The sequence below is a fragment of the Manis javanica genome, chromosome 6, assembly GCF_040802235.1.
Source record: "Manis javanica isolate MJ-LG chromosome 6, MJ_LKY, whole genome shotgun sequence".
Taxonomy (NCBI): domain Eukaryota; kingdom Metazoa; phylum Chordata; class Mammalia; order Pholidota; family Manidae; genus Manis; species Manis javanica.
Genome location: NC_133161.1, coordinates 52,441,255 through 52,463,385, shown reverse-complemented (window position 1 = coordinate 52,463,385; position 22,131 = coordinate 52,441,255). Strand labels below are relative to the sequence as shown.

General features: G+C 36.9%; 1 protein-coding gene across 3 annotated transcripts in view; it reads right to left on the bottom strand.

Annotated features, from left to right (window-relative positions):
* RAPGEF5 (Rap guanine nucleotide exchange factor 5) overlaps positions 1-22,131 on the bottom strand; it is a 220,878-nt gene that overhangs the window by 123,771 nt on the left and 74,976 nt on the right. For all 3 annotated transcript variants that reach the window (XM_037022017.2, XM_037022027.2, XM_073238710.1), the window contains exon 7: positions 4,229-4,277. In XM_037022017.2, the coding sequence (XP_036877912.2) occupies positions 4,229-4,277 (49 nt within the window). The remainder of the gene's footprint in view (positions 1-4,228; positions 4,278-22,131) is intronic.

The window sequence follows — 22,131 nt, the reverse complement described above, 5'->3', positions numbered from 1 at the left end:
AACACATCTCAGCAAACTCTAATCAGCTAACATTAGCAGTAGAATAAGCAATTCAACAAAATATCTGTGCTAATATTTGTAAATATTGTGAAGCCTTAAAATGCTATTCACATTCACTAAGGTCAGCATTTAGAGAAGAAAACTGTTTAAAGGTACATCCTAATGGCCTCTTAGAAAATTACAACAAAATGGATTTTTTATTAAGCCAGAGCCTTCAATCATTTATATAATCTATTGACTGGCAGTTACTTTTATTTCTGTTGTATGGTAAACTGAAACCAAAAACTTTTTCTTTATACTGATTCTTGTTTTAATAACCCTTTTCACTGAGACATAAATCTGGCATGACCACCTGAGCCCTAATTAACAGTTTTACTGAAAGACATAAGATATTAAGCTAATCAATTACTCTGCCAAGCCCAGATGTGCCAACTATCATTTTAATACTATTTTTATTAGATGTATACCAGGGTATTTTTCTTCTTCCTTTAAAAAAACTTAAAATAGTTTAAAAAAAACAATAAGAAGCACACAGAAAATACCATTCTGCAGCTGGAACTCTATTTAATTAAGGCTGCGCTTAATGTCTCTACATTTTATCACCTCCTAATTACACAGCAATGTTTTCCTTTTCAGACAGCCAGTGATTCAGTAATGTTTTTTATTTTTGAAACATATGTTGTGATTTAAAAACAGCAGGGGCCATATTTATACCTGACACTGCCTGGCAAACAATAGGTGCCAAATTAGAATCTAGTGAAGAATTAATAAAAGCAATACCTACAACAGGCTCTTTTGCACCTTGCCATTGTTATCTTTCATCTACTTTCAATGTCAACTCAAGCAGTGAGAGTGTAGGGTGAAACAGGTAGGTATCCCTAGTACTTTCATATCTGGATTCTTGAACATTGTAATATACAACTTGTCAGTTATGTTTGTCCCTAGATTGCTTCCCAAATTTGTTTGGGGTATGGGAGAGAAATGTTTTTGTTTTTCTCTAAAGCAATCTTATTTACTCACATTGCTTTTCTAATAAAAAATATTATATTTAGTTAAAACCAAGGAGAAAATAAGAATGCCAAATATCAATGCTATTAGTCAACCTTATATTGCAGGTATAAAGGAACCAATCTAAAAAGGCTACATACTATATAAATGAAACTATATGACAGTCTGGAAAAGGCAAAACTATGGAGACAGTAAAAAGAGATGAGTGGTTGACAGGGGTAAGAAGGAGGAAAGAATGAACAGGTGGAGGACAGGGGACTCTGGAGCAGTGAAGATATTCTGTATGATACTGTAATAATAGATACATATCATTATATTTTTGTCCAAACTCACAAAATGTACAGTCCTAACAGCAGATCTTAATGTAAATTAGGAACTTTGGGCAATAATGACTTGTCAGTGTAGGTTCATTGATTGTAGTAAATGTGCCACTCTGAGATGCTGATTGTAGGGGAGGCTGTGTGTGCATGTATGTGCGCTGAGGGGAACAGCAGACATAACTCTACTTTCTGCTTAATTTTTCTGCAAACCTAAAACTGCTCTAAAAAGCAAAGTATATTTTTTACAAGTGTTGTAAAAAGCAAAGCCTTGAGAAACCATCACAGAATGAGAAGAGGACAACTAAAAAGTAAGAGAGAGAGAGAAAATAATTCATTTCCAATAGTAACTAAAACCACAAGGTATCTAAAAATGTACCAAGCAAAAGCTGTGAGAGAGCAACATGAGGAATCCTTGTGGTGATGGAAACGTTCTGCAACAGTGTCAATATCCCGGTTGTGATATTCTCCTATAACTTTGTAAGATGTTATCTTTGGGGGAAACTGGGTTATTTCATGCAGCTACAAGTGAATCTGCGATTGTCTCAAAATAAAAGCACACATATAAAATGATCCCACTTTTATAAAATATGCATTATCAACACATAATAAAATAATATCTACACATTTTAGAGAAATGTCTGGAAACATTCAAGAGAAAACTAATAGCGGTTATTTCTGTTAGTGAGATAATGGATGATTTTTCAATTTCTTCATACATTCATTTATCACCAATGTTTTCCAATAAGCATGCTGTACTATAATATAATAGTAAGGAAAAGCAGAACTATTTTTATTATGGAAAAGAGAAGTAACACATACTCATTGTATACATTTTTCCACTGAACATTTTATAATATTAATTTTCAAAAATCATTTTAAAAGCCGTTAAACATTCTATTACACTGATCTATCCATTTCACCATTTTTCTGTTATGGGGGCTTAAAGATTGTTTTTATTTTGTTATTGTAAAAAAAAAGTGTAATAGATTCCTTCTACCTGAATCTTCACATGCATCTCTGATTATGCCCTATAACTGGACCTGTAGTCATGTATTTACTGAGTTATAGAATTAGGGATACTGGCATGCAATGAAAAATTGCTTTCCAGAAAAACTACAGCTTGATGTCCCCATCATTAACATATGTGTGAAAGACCATCTCCACTCTGTCTCTGAGAAGCTGCCGAAGTTGTGTTCACATTCCAAGCTGCACAAATCAAGTAAGGAAAAGAGACACATTAACTTACATCAAGGCTTAATAAAATGACTTCACACACCAATCTTAACTTTGTACAATCTAATGAGTACATGTCTTGCTTACCCTTCTTCATTTTCCTTCACCTTCAGAAGGGTGACTTAGCCTGACATCCAAAACCTACCTCGTTTTGCCCTGTTCACCTGGCTCCCATCACTCTCACCTCCTCGCTGATCCTCTAATGCATTCCGCACTCTCTTGCTCAGCTGCTCTTGTCTGGATGTCCACAAGGCTCATCTCCACATTGACTCCAGCTCTTTGCTCAAATGTTCCATTCAGAGGTCTTCCCATATCACTCTGTGCAAATTAACAACTCCTTCTCCAGCTACCCTGTCTATATTTATTTGTTATATTTTTCTCCATCAATGACACACTATAAGTTTTTTTATCAATTTGTTCAGAAAATTAAAAAACCCAAATCCTATCCTCCAAGTCACTGCCTTCCCAACTTGTATAACCTATAAGTTCTATCTTCTTCTGACTTTGGGAATCAAGATCAACTCTAACATAACTCAGGTCTAAGCCCTCATGCCCTCCCTTCTACAACCTTTATAATGACATTCTTTTCCATCTTGGCCTCCATTTATGCAAATATCCAAACCCAATGCCAGTCCCTGGGGAGCCCTATTCATGCCATCCTCTCTGTTTAATACCCTGTGAGTCAATATTGCTGTTCTTTGCATCCTCTTCTTCCCCTTACAGCACCTAGTCTTTGTGTCTTCCACATCATCCAAATGAACAAAGTATAAATACAGTAAGCTAATTCATACTAAAGGATATTTGGTTCAGAAAGTAACTGAGAGAAAAGCAAATTCAAACTGGAAAAACAAAGCTGTAAAAATATATGGTCTGTGCCTGTAAGACATATCTGTTCCATTTATTTCTTCATGTTTTTCACCTCTTTGATTTTGTCATAGTCCTTCTGCCTAAAACATCTTCTTCCAGTTTAACATTATCCAAGAAGGATCTCCCTTCTGTTTGTCATTGCATTCAGCACTGACCTCCCTTTGAAGAGCAAAGGATGCCTCCACCTGACACTCCTCTCTTAGCAAATGTCGTTCTACCTCAGTGAGTCTCCATTTCAGACTGAATTTCAGCGGAGTATGGCTTTCTCTCCTGAAAATGTATTTGAAAGCTGACGTTTCCTTTCCACATTTCACTTTCACAGATTGTTTCCTACAAGTATCAGGAACCCGAACCAAGCAATCAGTCCTATGTAAAATGCTTGTTGTTAAATGTCATTACACAATTATTTTTAGATGAAACTACTTTGAAATAAAATAGAAATCCTTGAAAAAAACCACCTTTATGTTATGTTTTTTATTTTCCTCTGTCATTATGATAGGTTTGCTTTCTTTTTTTGGATACTTATGACTGTTTTCATGGTTGGTTGCAGTGGATTACAAAGATGTTTTTAATTTTTAATTTCATTTTCCCTTCAAATTAAAGCTAGGCAGTAAAATTTTAAAGAACTATATATAACAGCCTTTGCTATTTTGATGGTAGGATATATGATTTTAAAAACAGTGGTAGTTTTCTGCATTCTATACCAGAACTTCCTGCTACACTCAGCTGCTCACTACCATATATGTGAAATATCCCCAAAGAATTAGGACCTTGGTCCAGCCACATGAATGACTACTCACCAGACTTCCTTGCTTTCAAAGCAATAACAGCTGCTAGCTCTCTCTGCACCTAATAAAATATTAGAGGAAAAATCAAATTAGAATGAGACAAATGCAGCCATCAAAAGCATTACTTTATTTTTAGATGTACAACCAAAAGTAAGAACTACTGCAATGAAAGCTAAGTTAGCTGCCACTTTTTTGTTTTTGTTTGTTCTTAGTAACATGGAAAATCTCTGCATAGAAATTTCAAGCCAAAAATCTGTAACAGTTACTTAAAACAGAAATTAGTTGCCAGAAAGTATACATTGTAAGTATTGGTATTTTTGCCATGATGATGGGAAGAAACTCAAAAATATAATTATAAAACATTCAGAAATAATACAAATAACAAATTAGTAAAACAGGCAAGATACCTTGGCCAAGATACTATATATTACTTATCCCTCAAAGATTCTACATAGAAAATTTTTATATAGAAATTCTATTAAAAAAATTAGGCAACTCGGGCTTAATTGGACCTTGATTGGACCTCTGCTCAAACACAGTGAATGTTCACTTGAAGTCACAGGTTTACAGCAACCATTTCAGAGAACATGCCACACAACAGAATGTGCTGTTGACTCAAGGGTAGGTGAAATGGAAATAGAAAAGACAACCTTTAGAATCGTAAGTGCCTTTAACCCCACTTATTTGCCCAGATTTTTGCTTGCTTGCTCTCTTCTCTACACCACACACTTTGACTGCTGAAATCCTTTCTTTAAAGCATTCTCAAGACGTATATAAAACCAAGACAAAAAGGATAACCACAGTCACTTTCAAAGATAAAATGAAAAAAAGAAAAAGATAACATTAGGATAATCTTTGGGAAATCTATGCTCAGTAGCAATAGAAATTCCATAATGAGAAAATTCACTCCTCTTCAGGACACAATCATTTAAACTTAAAAGGGTGTGTGTTCAGATGTTTGAAGGTGGTAGCAGTGCTGAGTTTGGTAGGGTCTTCCAGCTTAATAAACTGATCAAGCAAAAACACAAACTAAGTTAAGATCCCACTATATGCTCCTACAGCACCTTCACAGCACTTCTGTTTTGCTTTTTAAGCACGTGAGCGATCATTTAATCATTTTCAATTGTATGACTAATGCCTGTCTTTCTGGATGGAAGCTCCATGGAGGCAGGACCTGTTTGTCTTTTTATGGTGTTAATCAGGGCAATCAACACTCATTCATTGATCTTCCATAGAGGGGCACACAGGAAACTTCACAAGAACATAAAAAGGACCTGGGGGAGGGAAAAAGCTCCCTGAAAGAAGGCAATGAAAATCAAAAGAGAGCATTCCCCATGAATAAGCTACTCTCGGCAGGAATCTACAGAACATATTAGAAGGACTCAAGGCCTCCTTTGCAAACAATTGTTAGGTTTATATTGAAAACTAAAACTCTGATCAATGCAGAAACTAGAATTTTCTTTAAGTTCTAATAAGGGACTTGGCATTGAAAAAGAAATACCATACTCCAGCACCCGTCAAGCCTTCAGATGACTGAGATCCTGGCCTGCATACTGACAGAAACTTCCTGAGACCCTCTGCAAAAACCATCCAGCTATGAGATGTTCCTGAATGCCTGACATTCCGGAACTGTTTGAGATAATAAATTATGTGTTGCTGAAAACCAAGAAATTTGGGGGTAGCCTATTATGCTAAAGAGTATTTTATAAGACAATGAATACTTCTCTACTTTATCTACTCGTGTTGTTGGCTAATTTTAGTTTCTCTCATGTGACTGACATGATAACCCCTTCTCAGATCAGGCTTGAGAACTGTGTACATGCAGAGCCAAGAAACACGTTCTGATATTGGCCATTGTTTTTGTTTTCAGCACCCAGTGCAGGTGCTGAGCCACTGTGTAAGTAATCAAAGGCAATACATTGTTCTTAATCAAACTGTAAGTACTTTCTACCTTGGCCTTCCCTATCACAACCCTGCCCTACCACGACCTGAAACCCTTGGTGCTAGAGGTATTTCAGAATTCAAAATTCTACATTTTTAGAAAGTTACCATATCTATACCACACCTCAGCAAGGTCGGAGGCAACAAGTTGTTAGAAATCAGGCATATTAATATTTCTGCAATGAAATGTATGATTATTCATACCAAATGAGATAAAGGAAGACTATAAAACATCTCAGGTTTTCCACGAAATATGTTAGATTTTTGTTACCAAGTCATGAAAAATTTGTTTTTTAGAGCTTTGATATTTCAGAACCGAATAATGGAATGTCAACCCCCACTACCTGTGCACTGAAAGTTTCCTTTCCTTTCCTTTTCATCTTTCCTCTTGTCAAATAGCTGTGTAGTCACTACTTTTAGTCTACTAAGAAATGCTTTCTTTAAATAGCTTGGATTTTCACCTATTTTGGCAGTTCTCAAACCTGACTGCACATTAGAATCCCTCAGGGAGCTCTCAACAACGGCTGATACTTGAGCCCCAACTATATCAGAATCTCTGGAGAAGAGGGGTGGGCATCAGTATTTGCTTCTGCTGTTGTTTCAAAAGTTCCTAACTGATTCTAGTTTGTACCCAAGGTCCAGAATCACTGTTTTCTATTCACTAAGATTTCTTAGTTTCCCCAAGACTCAGCCTTTTAATCTTATAATCATTTCAACTGACAGTCTTTATTTTTTATTTTCTTTCTAATTTAATTCACTTGTAAAGGAAAATGGCCTTCACTGTGTTTTAGGTGTAAAATTATGCTATGATCCAATCAAATGATAAGATTCAATTACTACTTCAGCAGTTTGACAATCTGCTCAAGTACAAGGAAAATTGCAAGGATGCTTATAAAAAGCTTAAACTTTAAAATGTAGCTTAGTCAAAATAAAAAGTTCTATGTAATTCAAAACTCATCTGTAGCCTAGGATATATTTGCTCTTGTGAATATCTAAATAGAGGATAATTAAGGGACTGACAAAACATATCTCAAATTTTTCCCTTTCCCCTGGATACCCATCAGACACATGTTACAATGTTTTGGTTTTCTATCTTCAATAACTAGCAGGGCTGTTCACAAAACAGCTCTGAAATTCAACAAAAGTAAGAGTCAGTCTTATTTCTAGCATTTTGTCTTGTTTCTCTCTGGCACTTCAATGGTGCCTTCAGCCTCAGAATCTTATGTTCACAGAGCTGTTCTGCATCAATGCCAAGATACAAGAAACAACAGAAAATGTCAAATACAAACTCAGAATGTCAGGGAGCATCTTTGTGGGAAAGGTTACCTGAGAAGATGAGCAGGCTTCCTGGAGGAAGAGGCCCTTAAAACAAAGCGAGAAACTGGAGAGAATGATGGTCTTTTGGGAAGGGCAGATCAACAGTGGCTAAATGTCTTAGTTAACCAGAGGGTTGTCCTTACAACAATTTTGAATAAATCACCAATTCAAAAATTTCCTAAAACGCAAAACTTATTTTCTCAATTTCCTAAATTAAATGCAAAGAGAAACATCCAATACTCTTTCCTGTTTTATTCCCAAGTATATTCACTTTTAAACCACTATGAAATCTTAAGGCAGTAAGGATTTTAAGAATTCTAGAAAAAAAAATGCTTCTTAAAGTAAATGCACTTTTAGATAAGGCACAAACTTAGCAGTGATGATGACTAGACTTTTGCCCTATGAAAAAAATACCTGTGAGTTAAGTAACAATCTTCTTTGTTCCTCACAGGCCTGTTTTTCTATTTCCAAGTTTGTTACTTTGTTCTAAAGAGCTAATACTGCCACAAATCTGACATATGGATAATCTTGTGATTTACCTGTTACTAGAAAACCAATAATTAGAAACCAATAATTAGAATAGTAAGAAAGTTATTTATACATCTGTCTACACACTCCTGCTCTCCTCCTAATAGTTTAATAAACAGTTGTTTTCACAGTAATTACTGTCACCCATCACAGATGTGTGTTAAGCATGCGCGAATCATACGCTTATGATTACTCTATTTAAGACTATTAGGGATATTTTTAAAATCTCTTTACAGACTTTTTGTTGAATATATATAGACATGCCTAATCATTTTATTGTAACTTATGTGATATGAATAGAGAAGTGGCCTGAAAGTAACAAAATGAACTGTAATAAAGCCCTATACTTAGGCTTTCAAGTCTGTTACATGTATATACATCTGCCTTTGACAGAGGTTCATATTTAAAAGATCTGATCATTTTTAAATGATCCCAAGCATGTATAAACTAACAATGTAAATGAAATTACTTGAATGGATACAATGTTTGTAAAAATATTACTAGAAGGATGACATTCGGGTCACAAAAATATGATGGACTCCAGAGGATTAATGCCTGGATTGCATCTGGTTCGGAACCGTCTGTTTAGGTTCACTGTCAGAGCAGACGGTACCCATGGGAGGACAACGAGGGCAAAGCCCCCATCTTGAGGCTGGATGTGAGGGATGCAGCAGTCCGCACATACCATCTTCTTTCTGCAAGGTTTGTTACTCATTCTCTTCTGAACCCCTGGAATCCACAACACCACATGCTTTTCAGTATTCCTTTCCCCCTCTGACTGCTACTTCTCTTTTCCTGAGGCTGTCCTTTTCCTGTATCTTTAAATTTTGATGATCCTTGGTGATCTGTCCTCAGCTCTCCTGACCGACCTCTTTCTGTTCATTCTCCCTAGGTAATCCCATTTATTCACAAGGCTTCAATTATATCTCCATGGCCTTAGGAGCCCCATATCCATCCACCTCCCAGTCCTCAATACGCCACTATAGCTCAAACTCAACATTGCCAAGTGTGAAATCATTTCTTACCAGTTCTCCCTGCCCCCATAAATCAACTCCATGCCCCACATACCCAGTCAGTGAATGGTACTGCCATGCACCCCACATCTCAAGCCAAGAAATGCGGTACCCCTGATTTAGCTCAGCCCATCATTTCTCACTCACACTGTGTCTCCAGTTGACCTCTCTTCATACAACATCATTCTTTACTTTACAGCAAGACTAATCATCCTAAAATATAATTTTTATGATATTACATCTCTGGCTAAAAAACTTCAACTATTTCGCCATGATATCATGACACAGTCCAATGTCTAACATTGCATATATATAGTATTATTCTGATCTGGCTTTCAATATGATCTCTATCTCCAGTCCTCCTCTCAAAATCCATGTTTACCAAAAAAAAATCAATGCAGCAGCCTTACTAAAATAGAACACTTGCAATTCTCTGAGTGGGCCATGCTCTTTCTTTGATCTGGGCCTTTCCACATGTTCTTCTCTCTGGCTGGAATGCCTCTCCACCTCCCCACTTTGTTTGGCTGGCACTTACTTCATGCCCCAACTTAGTTACCATCTACTCTTGAGTGCCACCCACCTTCCATGATGGTGTGAAGTCCTCCCTGTTTATACTACAATATCACTAACCTGTACCTCAGTAATAACATTGTCACAGACTAGTGAAATCTCCTCTTTAGCAGGGTCTCCAGTAGTAGATTATGAGGCCACTAATATCAATTCACCATCCTCTCCTCTCCTCTATTCACCATTCTGACCCTGGTTCTGGTACCACTCCTGGTACATATACTTGTGATCAAGAACACAGGTGAAGTGTATTTGTAGTTGCTGCTGAGAAGAGGAGACATGAGGGAACATGATCGTTAGTTTCAAATATTTGAAAGGCTGAAGGTAAAATTCAGACCCATGGAGAGAAGTTGCAAAAACGCATGTTTTAGCTCTAAGAACTTTCATATAGTCAGAGCTGCTCATAGCAGACATGGTCTGCTACATGAGGCTCAGCAGAAGATGCTTTACACGGGAAAGTAAATACCAGAAACACCCATTCCAAGGGACTGTTCTAAAGATGTGTTTGATGAGTACCTCATTTACAAAATATTCACTGATCAAAGCAAGGAGCCTGGGCCTCTTGTGGGTGGTGGTATCTGTCAGTCTGCAGCTGAACAGTCAGTGATGCTGTAGCATCTAATCCACCCAACAGAGATAGAGGTGCTGCAAATCTTAACAGAACAGATAAAAATAACTGTCAGAGGCCATTTTTTGTGAAAATCTTGCAAATTTCATGGCACAAAGAACAGGAGAAATTACAGATGTGCTGGTTGAAAGAAATGTGAAAAGGCAAGCTAATGACACTGACATCTTCTCAGAAGAGTGAGTATGTGTGCAAAATCCTCCCTGTCTACACTCCAATATCAGTTTCCATTTCAGCCTTCAAAGCTGCTCGCACTACTAATCAGTGATTTCCTGCAAATCCTAACTGCTCATCAATGTCAATTTCTTAACAAATAAAAATTTAAACATATGAAATGTATTTTAAGGAAACAAGTATATATTGGATATTCTGACTTTTGCTATAATAATGAAATAAAACATTGATTATGTTTACATCATTAAATTTTCTATTTTAATGTCTCAAGTTACTTTTTCCATTTTTTGATAAGCCCAGAGTATTTTCAATCTATAGCACATTTAAATGACCTTTCAAATGGCTTTACATGATATGGTTTATTTAACAAAGTTAAACGAAGTTAACATAATATAATTTACAGACTTCATGTCTTAACATGCCTTTTATTCCATATTACATGTCATTCCTTACGTGATAAAATGCCTTTTCTCAATCATTGTGCTTTTTGGAGGTAAGGTTCTAAGCTGCAGTGACAGCATAACTATAACACCAGTTACATCTCAGGCATTGTAGGGATCTTCTATGGTAGGGCCTCCTGTCTATAGGAGTAGATTCCTATAGAACCTTGTAGGAATATTATATTATAAACCAGATCAACAACCATTTCCAACCAGAAGTTCTATCTGTAAAAATTGCTAACATGAAAGGGCTTCCTTGAAGTACAAGATTCAGAGCTCAAGATTCAAAAGCCTAAAACAGGAGAAGGAAATCATTCATTTAATGCCAACTTTGAGAGAAGTCCTAGGATTCCAGTTGGTGGGATGAGTCAAATTCCTCTACCTCACAGGACTGTCATGAAAATTAAATGAGTTAATACCTTACACATCTGGAACAGTCCCTGCCACAGAGTAAGTGCTATCTGAGTGTTAGCTATCATTATCATCATCATATTATTATAATTAACAGAGTTAATATTAACAGTAAGTTATAATAGAATTAAATATCTAGGCCCTAGTTATTCTAATACTTCATATGTTTAAGACCCTTCTTCCCATCTAAATTATAAACTCCTTGACAACCAGTATTGCCTCTTCTTATTATAGTCTACTTATCTAGTCTCCTCCACTGCAATTAACATATAAGGGATGGGTATGTTTCATAAAAGAATTGTGAATAGTGTTTAAAGTGCTTGTACTTTCCAATTTTACTTTAAAAATAAACTTTTAGGTTTCCACAGATTTCTGAAGCTTTTATAAATGTGTGATGGAAAGTTTTAGAAATTCACTTTGAAACTTCAGTGGTATCATCAACTTAACTAGTGTGACCTTATAGCTTTTGACATTTGAAAGGTTAGCTGCTATTTTATGAATCAAGGGATTGTATACAACAAGAAATAATGCGTATTAATTTTCTATTTCTGCCATTGCAAATTACCACCCATTTATTGGCTTAAAATGACATCCATTCATCATGTCATATTTCTACAGGTCAGAAGTCCAGGTACACTGTGGCTCAACTGGATCCTCTGCTTAGGGATTCACAAGACCACAATCAAGGCAGAGGCAGGGCTGCGATCCTTACTGGAGGCTCTGTGGAGAAAATGCTTCTAAGTTCATTTAGGTACCTGGTAGAATCTAATCCTTGTGTCTTTAGAAATGAGGTGCCTGTTTCCTTGCTGGAACCTGGCAGCCTGCCCTGAGCCCCTCGAGGCCTTGCTCCAGTCCATGCACATGGGCTCCTCCTTCTCAGGGCCAGGAATGCTATGTTGAATCCTTCTCACACTTGGAATTTTTTCTCACCTTCCCTTCTGCCATTTTTCCTTGACTCTTGCCAGAGCAAGTTCTTCGCTTTTCAGGCCTCATGTGAATAGACTACGTCCATGCAGACCATCTCCAGGTCTGCAGCCTTATTTACATCCAAAAAGTACTTTCTGTCGTGTAATGTAATATTTGGAGGTGTCAAGTAATGTACTCGTCTTTGGAGGACCATTCTATCTACTATCTAGAGAATACTAATGGAGATCGGCCCAGCATTCCTGAAAATCTGTCCCTCAACACCTTTTTAGGAAATTATAGTAACTTGCTAACAGTCTAATTCTGGAACATAATTTACCTGCTATAAAATCAGAGCGTACCTCTGATTTCATACAATGGAACCAGAAGACCTGATAACCAATTTGCATAAATTTCTAAATAGCTAAATCATAAAGCCATGTTTACCAGTATTCCTAACAGGTCAAAAATTAAAATGTTATTTAACATAATTTCATAGGCCTCATTTCATAAAATTCTTCAAATAAGAAGAGACTTCTATAACCAAATCTCAATTCCAACCTGCTGAGAACTATTCAGTAACTATGAAGTATTTAAGTGAAGATAATGTGGAAAATTGGTTTCTGAGCCCTAAATTGTTATTTTCAATTAATGCAGACTCTTAATTAATACTTCTTGTCTCAAATGCACCATCTCTCCAACGTGAATGATAGTGTACCCCGCCATGTGAGATGGAAATGCAACAGTGCATGTAAGGCATTAGCAGGAAGCCCACCCAAGGTGGGCACTCAGCAAATGCCAGTCATTCTTAGTCTCCTGTCCATTTCTTACTTGGTCTTCTTAAATCAACAACAGACAAATTAACATCTGCAAGCAAGTTTCTTCAATAATTTTCCCACAAAGAGGTTCATCTCTGTGTTGTTTATAAGAGCAAAACATAGAAAATAACCGCCAATTTCACAAGCAGGGGATAATGATAAATCTGTGAATGGTACACTCTAGAACCATTATAAAGGCTACAGGAGGTACTTTAAGCACTGAAAACATACTCAGTGAAAAGTACAGACCACAAAATAAAAAGGTCATTTTTTAAATTAAAAAAATAGATATGTGAGAAAAATATCCAAAAAATAGTAAAACTAAAGTGTTAATAATGAGCTATTTCTGGATGTTTTCATTATGGGCATTTTTTAATATTCTGGAGTTTTTTAAATTGTAAAGTCTTTATGTTCAAGTTAAACAATCCAAGTGTCAAATAAAAATAAAGAAAACTACAGAGTATAATCCACAGTAATGACAGCTCACCACCAAGTCTAGAAAGCTGAGTGAAATATTTCTATTCCTTGTCAATTAAAAGTGTCTACACTTGCTATGTGTATTGCATATCAAAGTAGTTTTCTTCATCTTGGGAAGAGATAATAAATGTATACACACACACACACACACACACACACACTCCACACACTCTCTTCTATTCACAGATATGTTTTGTTCTTGAGTGGGTTCTACACACTCACACCTTTCTGAACAGATGTTTGACACGTCCCCCATTGCACTCGTTTTAGTAGGCATAACAGCCTGCATCATGCTGCTCACCAAAACCAAATTTCCAAGACTAGAGTTTAACTAGCTCACCACATAATTGGGGTAGGTGCAGATGATTTATTTGGAAATAGACATGATGACAGTAATTAATTTTTTAAAAACTGCACATGTGTACATCTATATCTTTGGGTATTTGGGGATCTATTCCCAGGAAGAAGAAAATCATTTGATACACAATAGGCATAGACCATAAAAGCTTTTTTTTTATTGACAAAGGATAGAAATATGCCATTCAGCCGCCTGTTTGGGTATGAACAGCTATGAGTTTGTGAAGGTCACTGGGAGATCCTATTTGTGGGAAACTGAAGGAACTTTAACCAGCTCTCCAAGTGTCCTGGAACCTCCAAATGTCCACAGCCTGAGGCCCCTTGGGCACTGATGAGGGAGGCCCTAAAAACAATAACAGAAGGTGCCGACAAGTCCTATGACTCCTTATGAACAACAAGAACAGGGAATACTGTGCCAGACATGTGCTGCAATTCCACTGGTGCTTTTAAAATGATTCTTGAAACCAGATCTGCTTTCTAGGGCCTTACTAGATACTTTCTCTTAAAATTCAATCTGCCTGGCCCTTTCCCAAATCACACAGCAGCTCTCAAGCCACTGGAAGATTTGAAGCCAGGCTAAGGATTCTAAGTAGGATTTTTACGTTCCTTACAGATAAGAAATATAATGCAACAAAATGTTCATGATCCTGTGGCAGCCAAACAGAAAGTTAGTCATTCCCTGGGGGATTGACTTACTTTTCTTCTCTGAATTAACATGCTCACTCAGGTCTGTGATAGACTAAGAAAAGGGAGATTAACTACATTCCATCTCTCTCCATTCTCTAGAAAGGAAGATGAGGATAGCCAGGAAAATGGGTGAGTGGAAACTAATATTTTAGAGTTTTAAAAAACACATTTCTTAGCGTGGTAAAAACTCATTACTGCATTGTGCTCATCATGTACTGAATGTGACAGATTCTCCCACTTTCACCAACCCACGATTATTTCTAGACCATGCTAACTTAGCCTAGAATCTGTTAAGTAAGACTAAAGTTTTAACTTTTTAAAGATTCATCAAACCCAAATCCCATGCTATTTTTGCTTCAGGAACCAGTACCAATTTTGCAAGTTTCCATTTACAAAAACCACTGCTGTTATCAGCAGATACTACTGTTCAAAAAGGAATCTTCTCCAAAGTATCAATGCCACTTGTAGATTCATCAAGAAGGAAAAATTAAAGGAATCCTAGCCACCTTATATGCTTCTTGAACCATAAAGGGAATAAACAGAGTCCTGTGAAAGACACATTTAAGAACAGGACTGACACTTCAGGTGAAAGATTAGACATGCAAAGGAGGGGAGTTTTAAATGAGTGAAAGCAACTTACGACAACAGGCAACAGAAGAGAGAGCTGACAAGACGGAGAATCCTAAAGAGTTTGTATCTCTGAGTTTCACAGCATCCTCACGCAGTGACACAGGACAATCGGCTTCATTAGGACTAGCTCCTTGTGCCTCTGTAACAAGTATTTCCCAAGAGAACTCTCTCTAAGAAAAAGATAACTTGGGAGATGAATCAAAGGCCCAAGTTAAGTGCAGGCCTTAGTTAATTAGAGTAAAATCAGATCCATTTTACCTATAAAATAGGATCCCAAACGGTGAAAAAGTGAGAACAAGACTTGAACTAGAAAGAATGCTAGAATTCATGAGAGAAGCAGTTCACAGTTGATGGGAAAACCAATAGTTACAACACAATTTCTAAGCACTGAGCAGGGAAACACGTTTTTGTGAAGCTGACCCAAGGGCAGCAATTATGACCATCTCTTTTTCCCTAGAGGGGAGCAAAAAGAAATCCCATAGCAGGCTTCTTTTTCTCTAACACTTTCACCAAATGTTATATATCCTGGCATGGCTGTTTGCTTCTTGAGGCTTCATTTGCTTCAAGACCTTCTACAGATCTTACAGCTCTACAGAACTGACAGCAGATACCTTACTTTATCATTTGGATTTGATTGACAAGTAAGATTTTTTTAGCTCAGTGGGGTTTCTCAGAGGAGCGATAATGTACCTGAAGACTAAGAGAAGCATTTAGAAAATGCCATTAAAAGCATCACAAGCAGAGGTATTACATTAAAGTTGGATGAACTGAAGAAAATGAGTAAGAGGAGAACAGAGACATCTAAACTGGTGAAAACTATAAACTAAATCAGCTCTGAGAAGGAATACAAGGGCATGAGAGTGTCTCATTAAATGGTCCCACAGCATCAGATTTTGCTCTCATCCCCATTGATCTCTCTTCCTAAATTCTCAACACTTGATTTGTAATTTGAACTCATCTCTCAAGATATGGCCACAAACTCTCCCCCTAACACCACCAGATTGGTTTTTACTGTGGACACTTAACACTGTTCTCTTTCACCATCCAAGTGATGGCTGACTTCACTGGACCAAGCAGTGCAGCATACCACACCACATGCCCTCTGTCTTTCATAAGTGCCACCAACGTAACCGTCCCACCAAATAGGCATCTTATATAAATAATTCGTAACTTAGCCTAAATAACACTGCTTCAGTGGTTTGATGATTAGACTGTTGAACAAAAACCACAAATTTTCAGACAAGATGTTTGTGTTTTCTTACCTCTACAATTTCCATCATGAAAATTTAGCCTAAAGAAAGAGAAATATCCCAACAGGGTTTGTTTGGGGTATTGTTTTCAAATAACCTGGAAGTCCAGAATCAATTTTTATGTCCTATTTAAGGATGTTCATGTTTCTATTTCTTGTCTTTGGATGCTTCCCAAGCACTCTCAGTTCTTTACAATGCCTCAAAGTTTAGCTTATTTCCTAAAGTTACATCCTAAGAACTATGGCTTTGAAAGCAACACTTAATTCACTGTAACCCCTTCCCTATACTTAGTTTACCCTGGGTTACTGTATAAATACATAAAAGCTGTGTCATCAATACCGAATACTCTTTTTTTTATCATGAACAGTGGAACAATTCATGTTTAAATAAAATAATGCACAGAACTTCAAGGATGGGAACTGGTAGCTGTGTCATTCAAGGACCGTTCCTAGCCATGCAGCTAAGAACTGCATTATCAGAACAGAGACTCATAGTAAATGAAAAAGAGAAGATTTTCAAATTAACAAAATGGGCAGGGTCAGAAGATACTAGAAAGGAAGCTAAGGTGCTAAAGCAGAAACCATATGTATGTACAACAGGGAATCTATTTCCACATAATAATACCCAGAGTGTTTCTGCAGACTTTCTACAATAGAAGAAGTTTATTATGGCCCAAGTCTTTTTCCCCTGGGCTAAAAATTTCTTACAGGATTTTATTGTTTAGGTTTTTGAATATCAGGCACTTGGGAGGGTGGCTCTTTCCTGAAAATCACCAGAAACATGGCCAGAATATCTGTTTTATCATTCATGTTTGTATAAATTTGTAAATCTGACTGAATTATCAATATTTTTGTTTCTACACATACCCTGTCTTCTCACGTTCCTTCAATATGAAAATGTACTTGTGTTTCCTCCAGGGTAGAGTTTCAGGTACTATTTTCTTAGGTGACATACCTTTTACCTGATTAACCTGAGCTGGGACTAAGGTTTTGGAGTTAAGGAAGCTGGGACTAACTAGGGGTTAAAGAAAAGAGGAATTTTTTCAAGCCAGCCATATAAAGCTCCCAAGTTTGAACAAAAAGAGGTAAGCAAACAAGACAGCATGATAAATTGTACTGCTGGAGACCACTGTGCCCCCCAAACAACACAGACCTTGAAAAGTACACTTAGTAACTCTGCATTTTGGATGTCACCTTCACTTTCCTATAATGCATTTAGGGGTCATAGTAGATGAGCACTGTTATTTGAGTGATGTATGTAAGTATCTGTCTTCTGAAGTGTGATGCTCACACCTAGTTAACAAAGTTTTCATACCATTACCAAAAGGCATGACTGCACTGTGGAAAGCTAAAGCACAACCTTCATAAATGCATATACAATGAATGAAGGAATTTTAGAATTAAGGTTTTGACTAGTCCAACCACTCAACTTGGCCAAGGGCACATTGTTGGAAGAATTAAGAATTAAGGTCCTCAATCTCAGTTCAATGATATTTTCACTGTTTCTGACCAATCAGCCATCAACTAATTGATGATATTTTCATCTTGAGAGATGACATTTTCTCCTCTGCCCTTTATTTAAATTCCTAAATACCACTACTCCAGCACCTTCCCTCAATTTATTCAGTCTTTTAGCTTAGAGATTTTCCCAGGAAGATCATTTCAACCAAATATATAGCAAACACTCTGCTGTCCATTCCTCCTTTCAAGAGGCTCTCTTGAATTTGACTTTCATGGAATAAACTGTTCAGTTATTTCCACTTCCACTCACCATCCTACCAGTTCCTCCTGCCCTCTGACTGCAGGAGCTCCCAAGACTCCCTCTTCTACTCTGCTTTCCAATCAACACCTATCTGTGACAGGTTCCCATAACTTCATTCCTGACCTCTCTGAGTTCCAGATTCATGTCTCCGGGTGTTTCCTGAATATTTTTATGTTTCTACCTCTTCAAACTCAATAAGTCCAAAAATACATCATCTCTCCCTCCACATATTTTACTCAACTTCCTAAAAGTATCCTTACTTTTCTATTCATGCAAGTTTAGAACCTTATTCATCTGGCTCCTCCTCTACTTGTACCCAGTCCTACTGATTTTTTTAAAAAAATTCTTTGTGCTCGGTTTTGAATTCATTTTTCTTCTGGTTCCCACAAAAAGCGTAAATTAGGTTGACGTCAGCATCTTAATCGGTCTCCCCACTTCCAACTCATCTTTTTTTTTTTATTAAGGCATCATTGATATACACTCTTACGAAGGTTTCACATGATCAACATTGTGGTTACTACATTCACCCATATTATCAAGTCCCCCCCCACCCCATTTGTAGTCACTGTCCATCAGTGTAGTAAGATGCCACAGAGTCACTGCTTGTCTTCTCTGTACTACACTGTCTTTCCTGTGACCCACCCACACCATGTGTGTCAATCATAATGTCCTTCAACCCCCTTCTCCCTCCCTCCCCACCTGCCCTCCTTCATCCCTTCCCTTTGGTAACCATTAGTCCCTTCCTGGAGTCTGTGAGTCTGCTGCTGTTTTGTTCCTTCTGTTTTGCTTTGTTGTTATACACCAAAAATGAGGGAAATTATTTGGTGCTTGTCTTTCTCCACCTGGCTTATTGCACTGAGCATAATACCCTCTAGCTCCATCCATGTTGTTGCAAATGGTACAATTTGTCTTCTTGATATGGTTGAATAATATTCCATTGTGTATATGTACCACATCTTCTTTATTCATTCATCTACTGATAGACACTTATATCTTAACTATTGTAAACAGTGCTGTGATAAAATAGGAGTGCATAAGTCTTTTTAAATCTGGGATGTTGTTTTCTTTGGGTAAATTCCTAGGAGTGAAATTCCTGGATCAAATGGTATTTCTACTTTTAGTTTTTTGAGTAACCTCCATATTGCTTTCCAAAATGGTTGAACTAATTTACATTCCCACCAGCAATGGAGGAGGGTTCTCCTTTCTCCACATCTTCACCAGCATTTGCTGTTGCTTTCTTTTTGATGTTGGCCATCCTAACTGATGTGAGGTGATAGCTCATTGTGGTTTTAATTTGCATTTCCCTGATGATTAGCAACGTGGAGCATCATTTCATGTGCCTGTTGGCCATCGGAATTTCTTCTTTGCAGAAGTGTCTGTTCATATCCTCCACCCATTTTTTAATTGGGTTATTTGGTTTTTGGGTGTTGAGTTGTGTGAGTTCCTTATATATTTTGGATTATCGGATTAACCCCGTATCGGATCTGTCATTTGTGAATATATTCTCCCATACTGCAGGATGCTTTTTTGTTCTATTGATGATGACCTTTGCTGTACAGAAGCTTTTTAGTTTGATGCATTCCCATTTCTTCATTTATGCTTTCGTTTCCCTTACCTTGAGGAGATGCCTTCAGGAAAAAGATGCTCATGTTTATATTCAAGAGATTTTTGCCTATGTTTTTTTCTAAGAGCTTTATGGTTTCACGAGTTACATTCAGGACTTTGATCCATTTTGAGATAAGTTTTGTGTATGGAGTTAGACAATAATCCAGTTTCATTCTCTGACATGTAGCTGTCCAGTTTTGCCAACACCAGTTGTTGAAGAGGCTGTCATTTCCCCATTGTATGTCCATGGCTCCTTTATCATATTGGCCCTATGATGTATAGGTTTATATCTGGGCTCTCTATTCTGTTCCACTGATCTATGGATCTGTTCTTGTGCCAATACCAAATTGTCTTGATTCCTGTGGCTTTGTAGTAGAGCTTGAAGTTGGGGAGCATAATCCCCCCAGCTTTATTCTTCCTTCTCAGTATTCCTTTGGCTATTCAGGGTCTTTTGTGGTTCATATGAATTTTAGAGCTATTTGTTCTAGTTCATTGAAGAATGCTGTTGGTATTTTGATAGGGATTGCATTGACTCTGTAGATTGCTTTAGGCAGGATGGCCATTTTGACAATATTAATCCTTCCTATCCATGAGCATGGAATGTATTTCCATTTATTGGTGTCTTCTTTAATTTCTCTCAAGAGTGTCTTGTACTTTTCAGGGTATAGGTCTTTCACCTCCTTGGTTAGGTTTATACCTACATATTTAATTTTGATGCAATTGTGAATGGAATTGTTTTCCTGATTTCTCTTTCTGCTAGTTCATCACTAGTATATAGGAATAAAACAGATTTCTGTATATTAATTTTGTATTCTGCAATTTTGAATTCAGTTAGTTTTGGAGTGGATTCTTTAGGTTTTTCATGTACAATATCATATCATCTGCAAACAGTAACTGTTAAACTTCCATACCATTCTGGATGCCTTTTATTTCTTTGTGTTGTCTGATTGCCATGGCTCGAACCTCCAGTAGTATGTTGAATAAAAGTTGGGAGAGTGGGCATCCCTGTCTTGTTCCTGATCTTAGGTGAAAAGCTTTCAGCTTCTTGCTGTTAAGTATGATGTTGGCTGTGGGTTTGTCATATATGGCCTTTACTATGTTGAAGTACCTGCCCTCTATATACATTTTGTTGAGAGTTTTCATCATGAATGGATGTTGAATTTCATCAAATGCTTTTTCAGCATCAATGGAGATGCTCATGTGATTTTTGTCCTTTTTGTTCATGTGGTGTATGATGTTGATGGATTTTCAAATACTGTAATATCCTTGCACCCATGGAAGAAATCCCACTTGATATGCTGGATAATCTTTTTGATGCATTTTTTAATTTGATTTGCTAATATTTTGTTGAGTATTTTTGCATCTATGTTCATCATGGATATTGGTCTGTAATTTTCTTTTTTTGTGGTGTCTTTGCCTGGTTTTGGTATTAGAGTGATGCTAGCCTCATAGAATGAGTTTGGAAGTATTCCCTCGTCTTCTATTTTTTGGAAAAGTTTAAGGAGAATGGGTATTAGGTCTTCACTAAATGTTTGATAAAATTCAGCGGTGAAGCCATCTGTTCCAGGGGTTTTGTTCTTAGGTAGCTTTTTGATTATCAATTCAATTTCATTGCTGGTAATTGGTCTATTCATATTTTCTGTTTCTTCTTGGGTTAGTCCTAGAAGGTTGTATTTTTCTAGAAAGTTGTCCATTTCTTCTAAGTTATCCAATTTGTTAGCATATAATTTTTCATAGTATTCTCTAATAATTCTTTGTATTTCTGTGGTGTCCATAGTGATTTTCCCATTCTCATTTTTGAGTCTATTTATGTGTGCAGATTCTCTGTTTTTACTTGATAAGTCTGGCTAGGGATTTATCTATTTTGTTTATTTTCTCAATGAACCAGCTACTGGTTTCATTGATAATTTCTATTATTTTATTCTTCTCAATTTTATTTATTTCCACTTTGATGTTTATTATGTCCCTCCTTCTACTGACTTTGGGCCTTATTTGTTCTTCTTTTTCTAGTTTCATTAATTATGAGTTTAGACTGTTCATATGGGATTTTTCTTCTTTCCTGAGGTAGGCCTGTATTGCAGTATACTTCCGTCTTAGCATAGCCTTCGCTGTATTCCACAGATTTTGCAGTGTTACTGTTTTCATTTGTCTCCATATACTGCTTAATCTCTGTTTTTATTTGGTTATTGATCCATTGATTATTTAGTAGCATGTTGTTAAGCTTCCATGTGTTTGAGGGCTTTTTGTATTCTTCACATAATTTATTTCTAGTTTTATACCTTTGTGGCCTGAAAAGCTGGTTGGTACAATTTCAATCCTTCTGAATTTCTGAGGCTCCTTTTGTGGCTAGTACGTGATCTTTTCTTGAAAATGTTCCATGTGCACTTGAGAAGAATGTGTTTCCGGCTGCT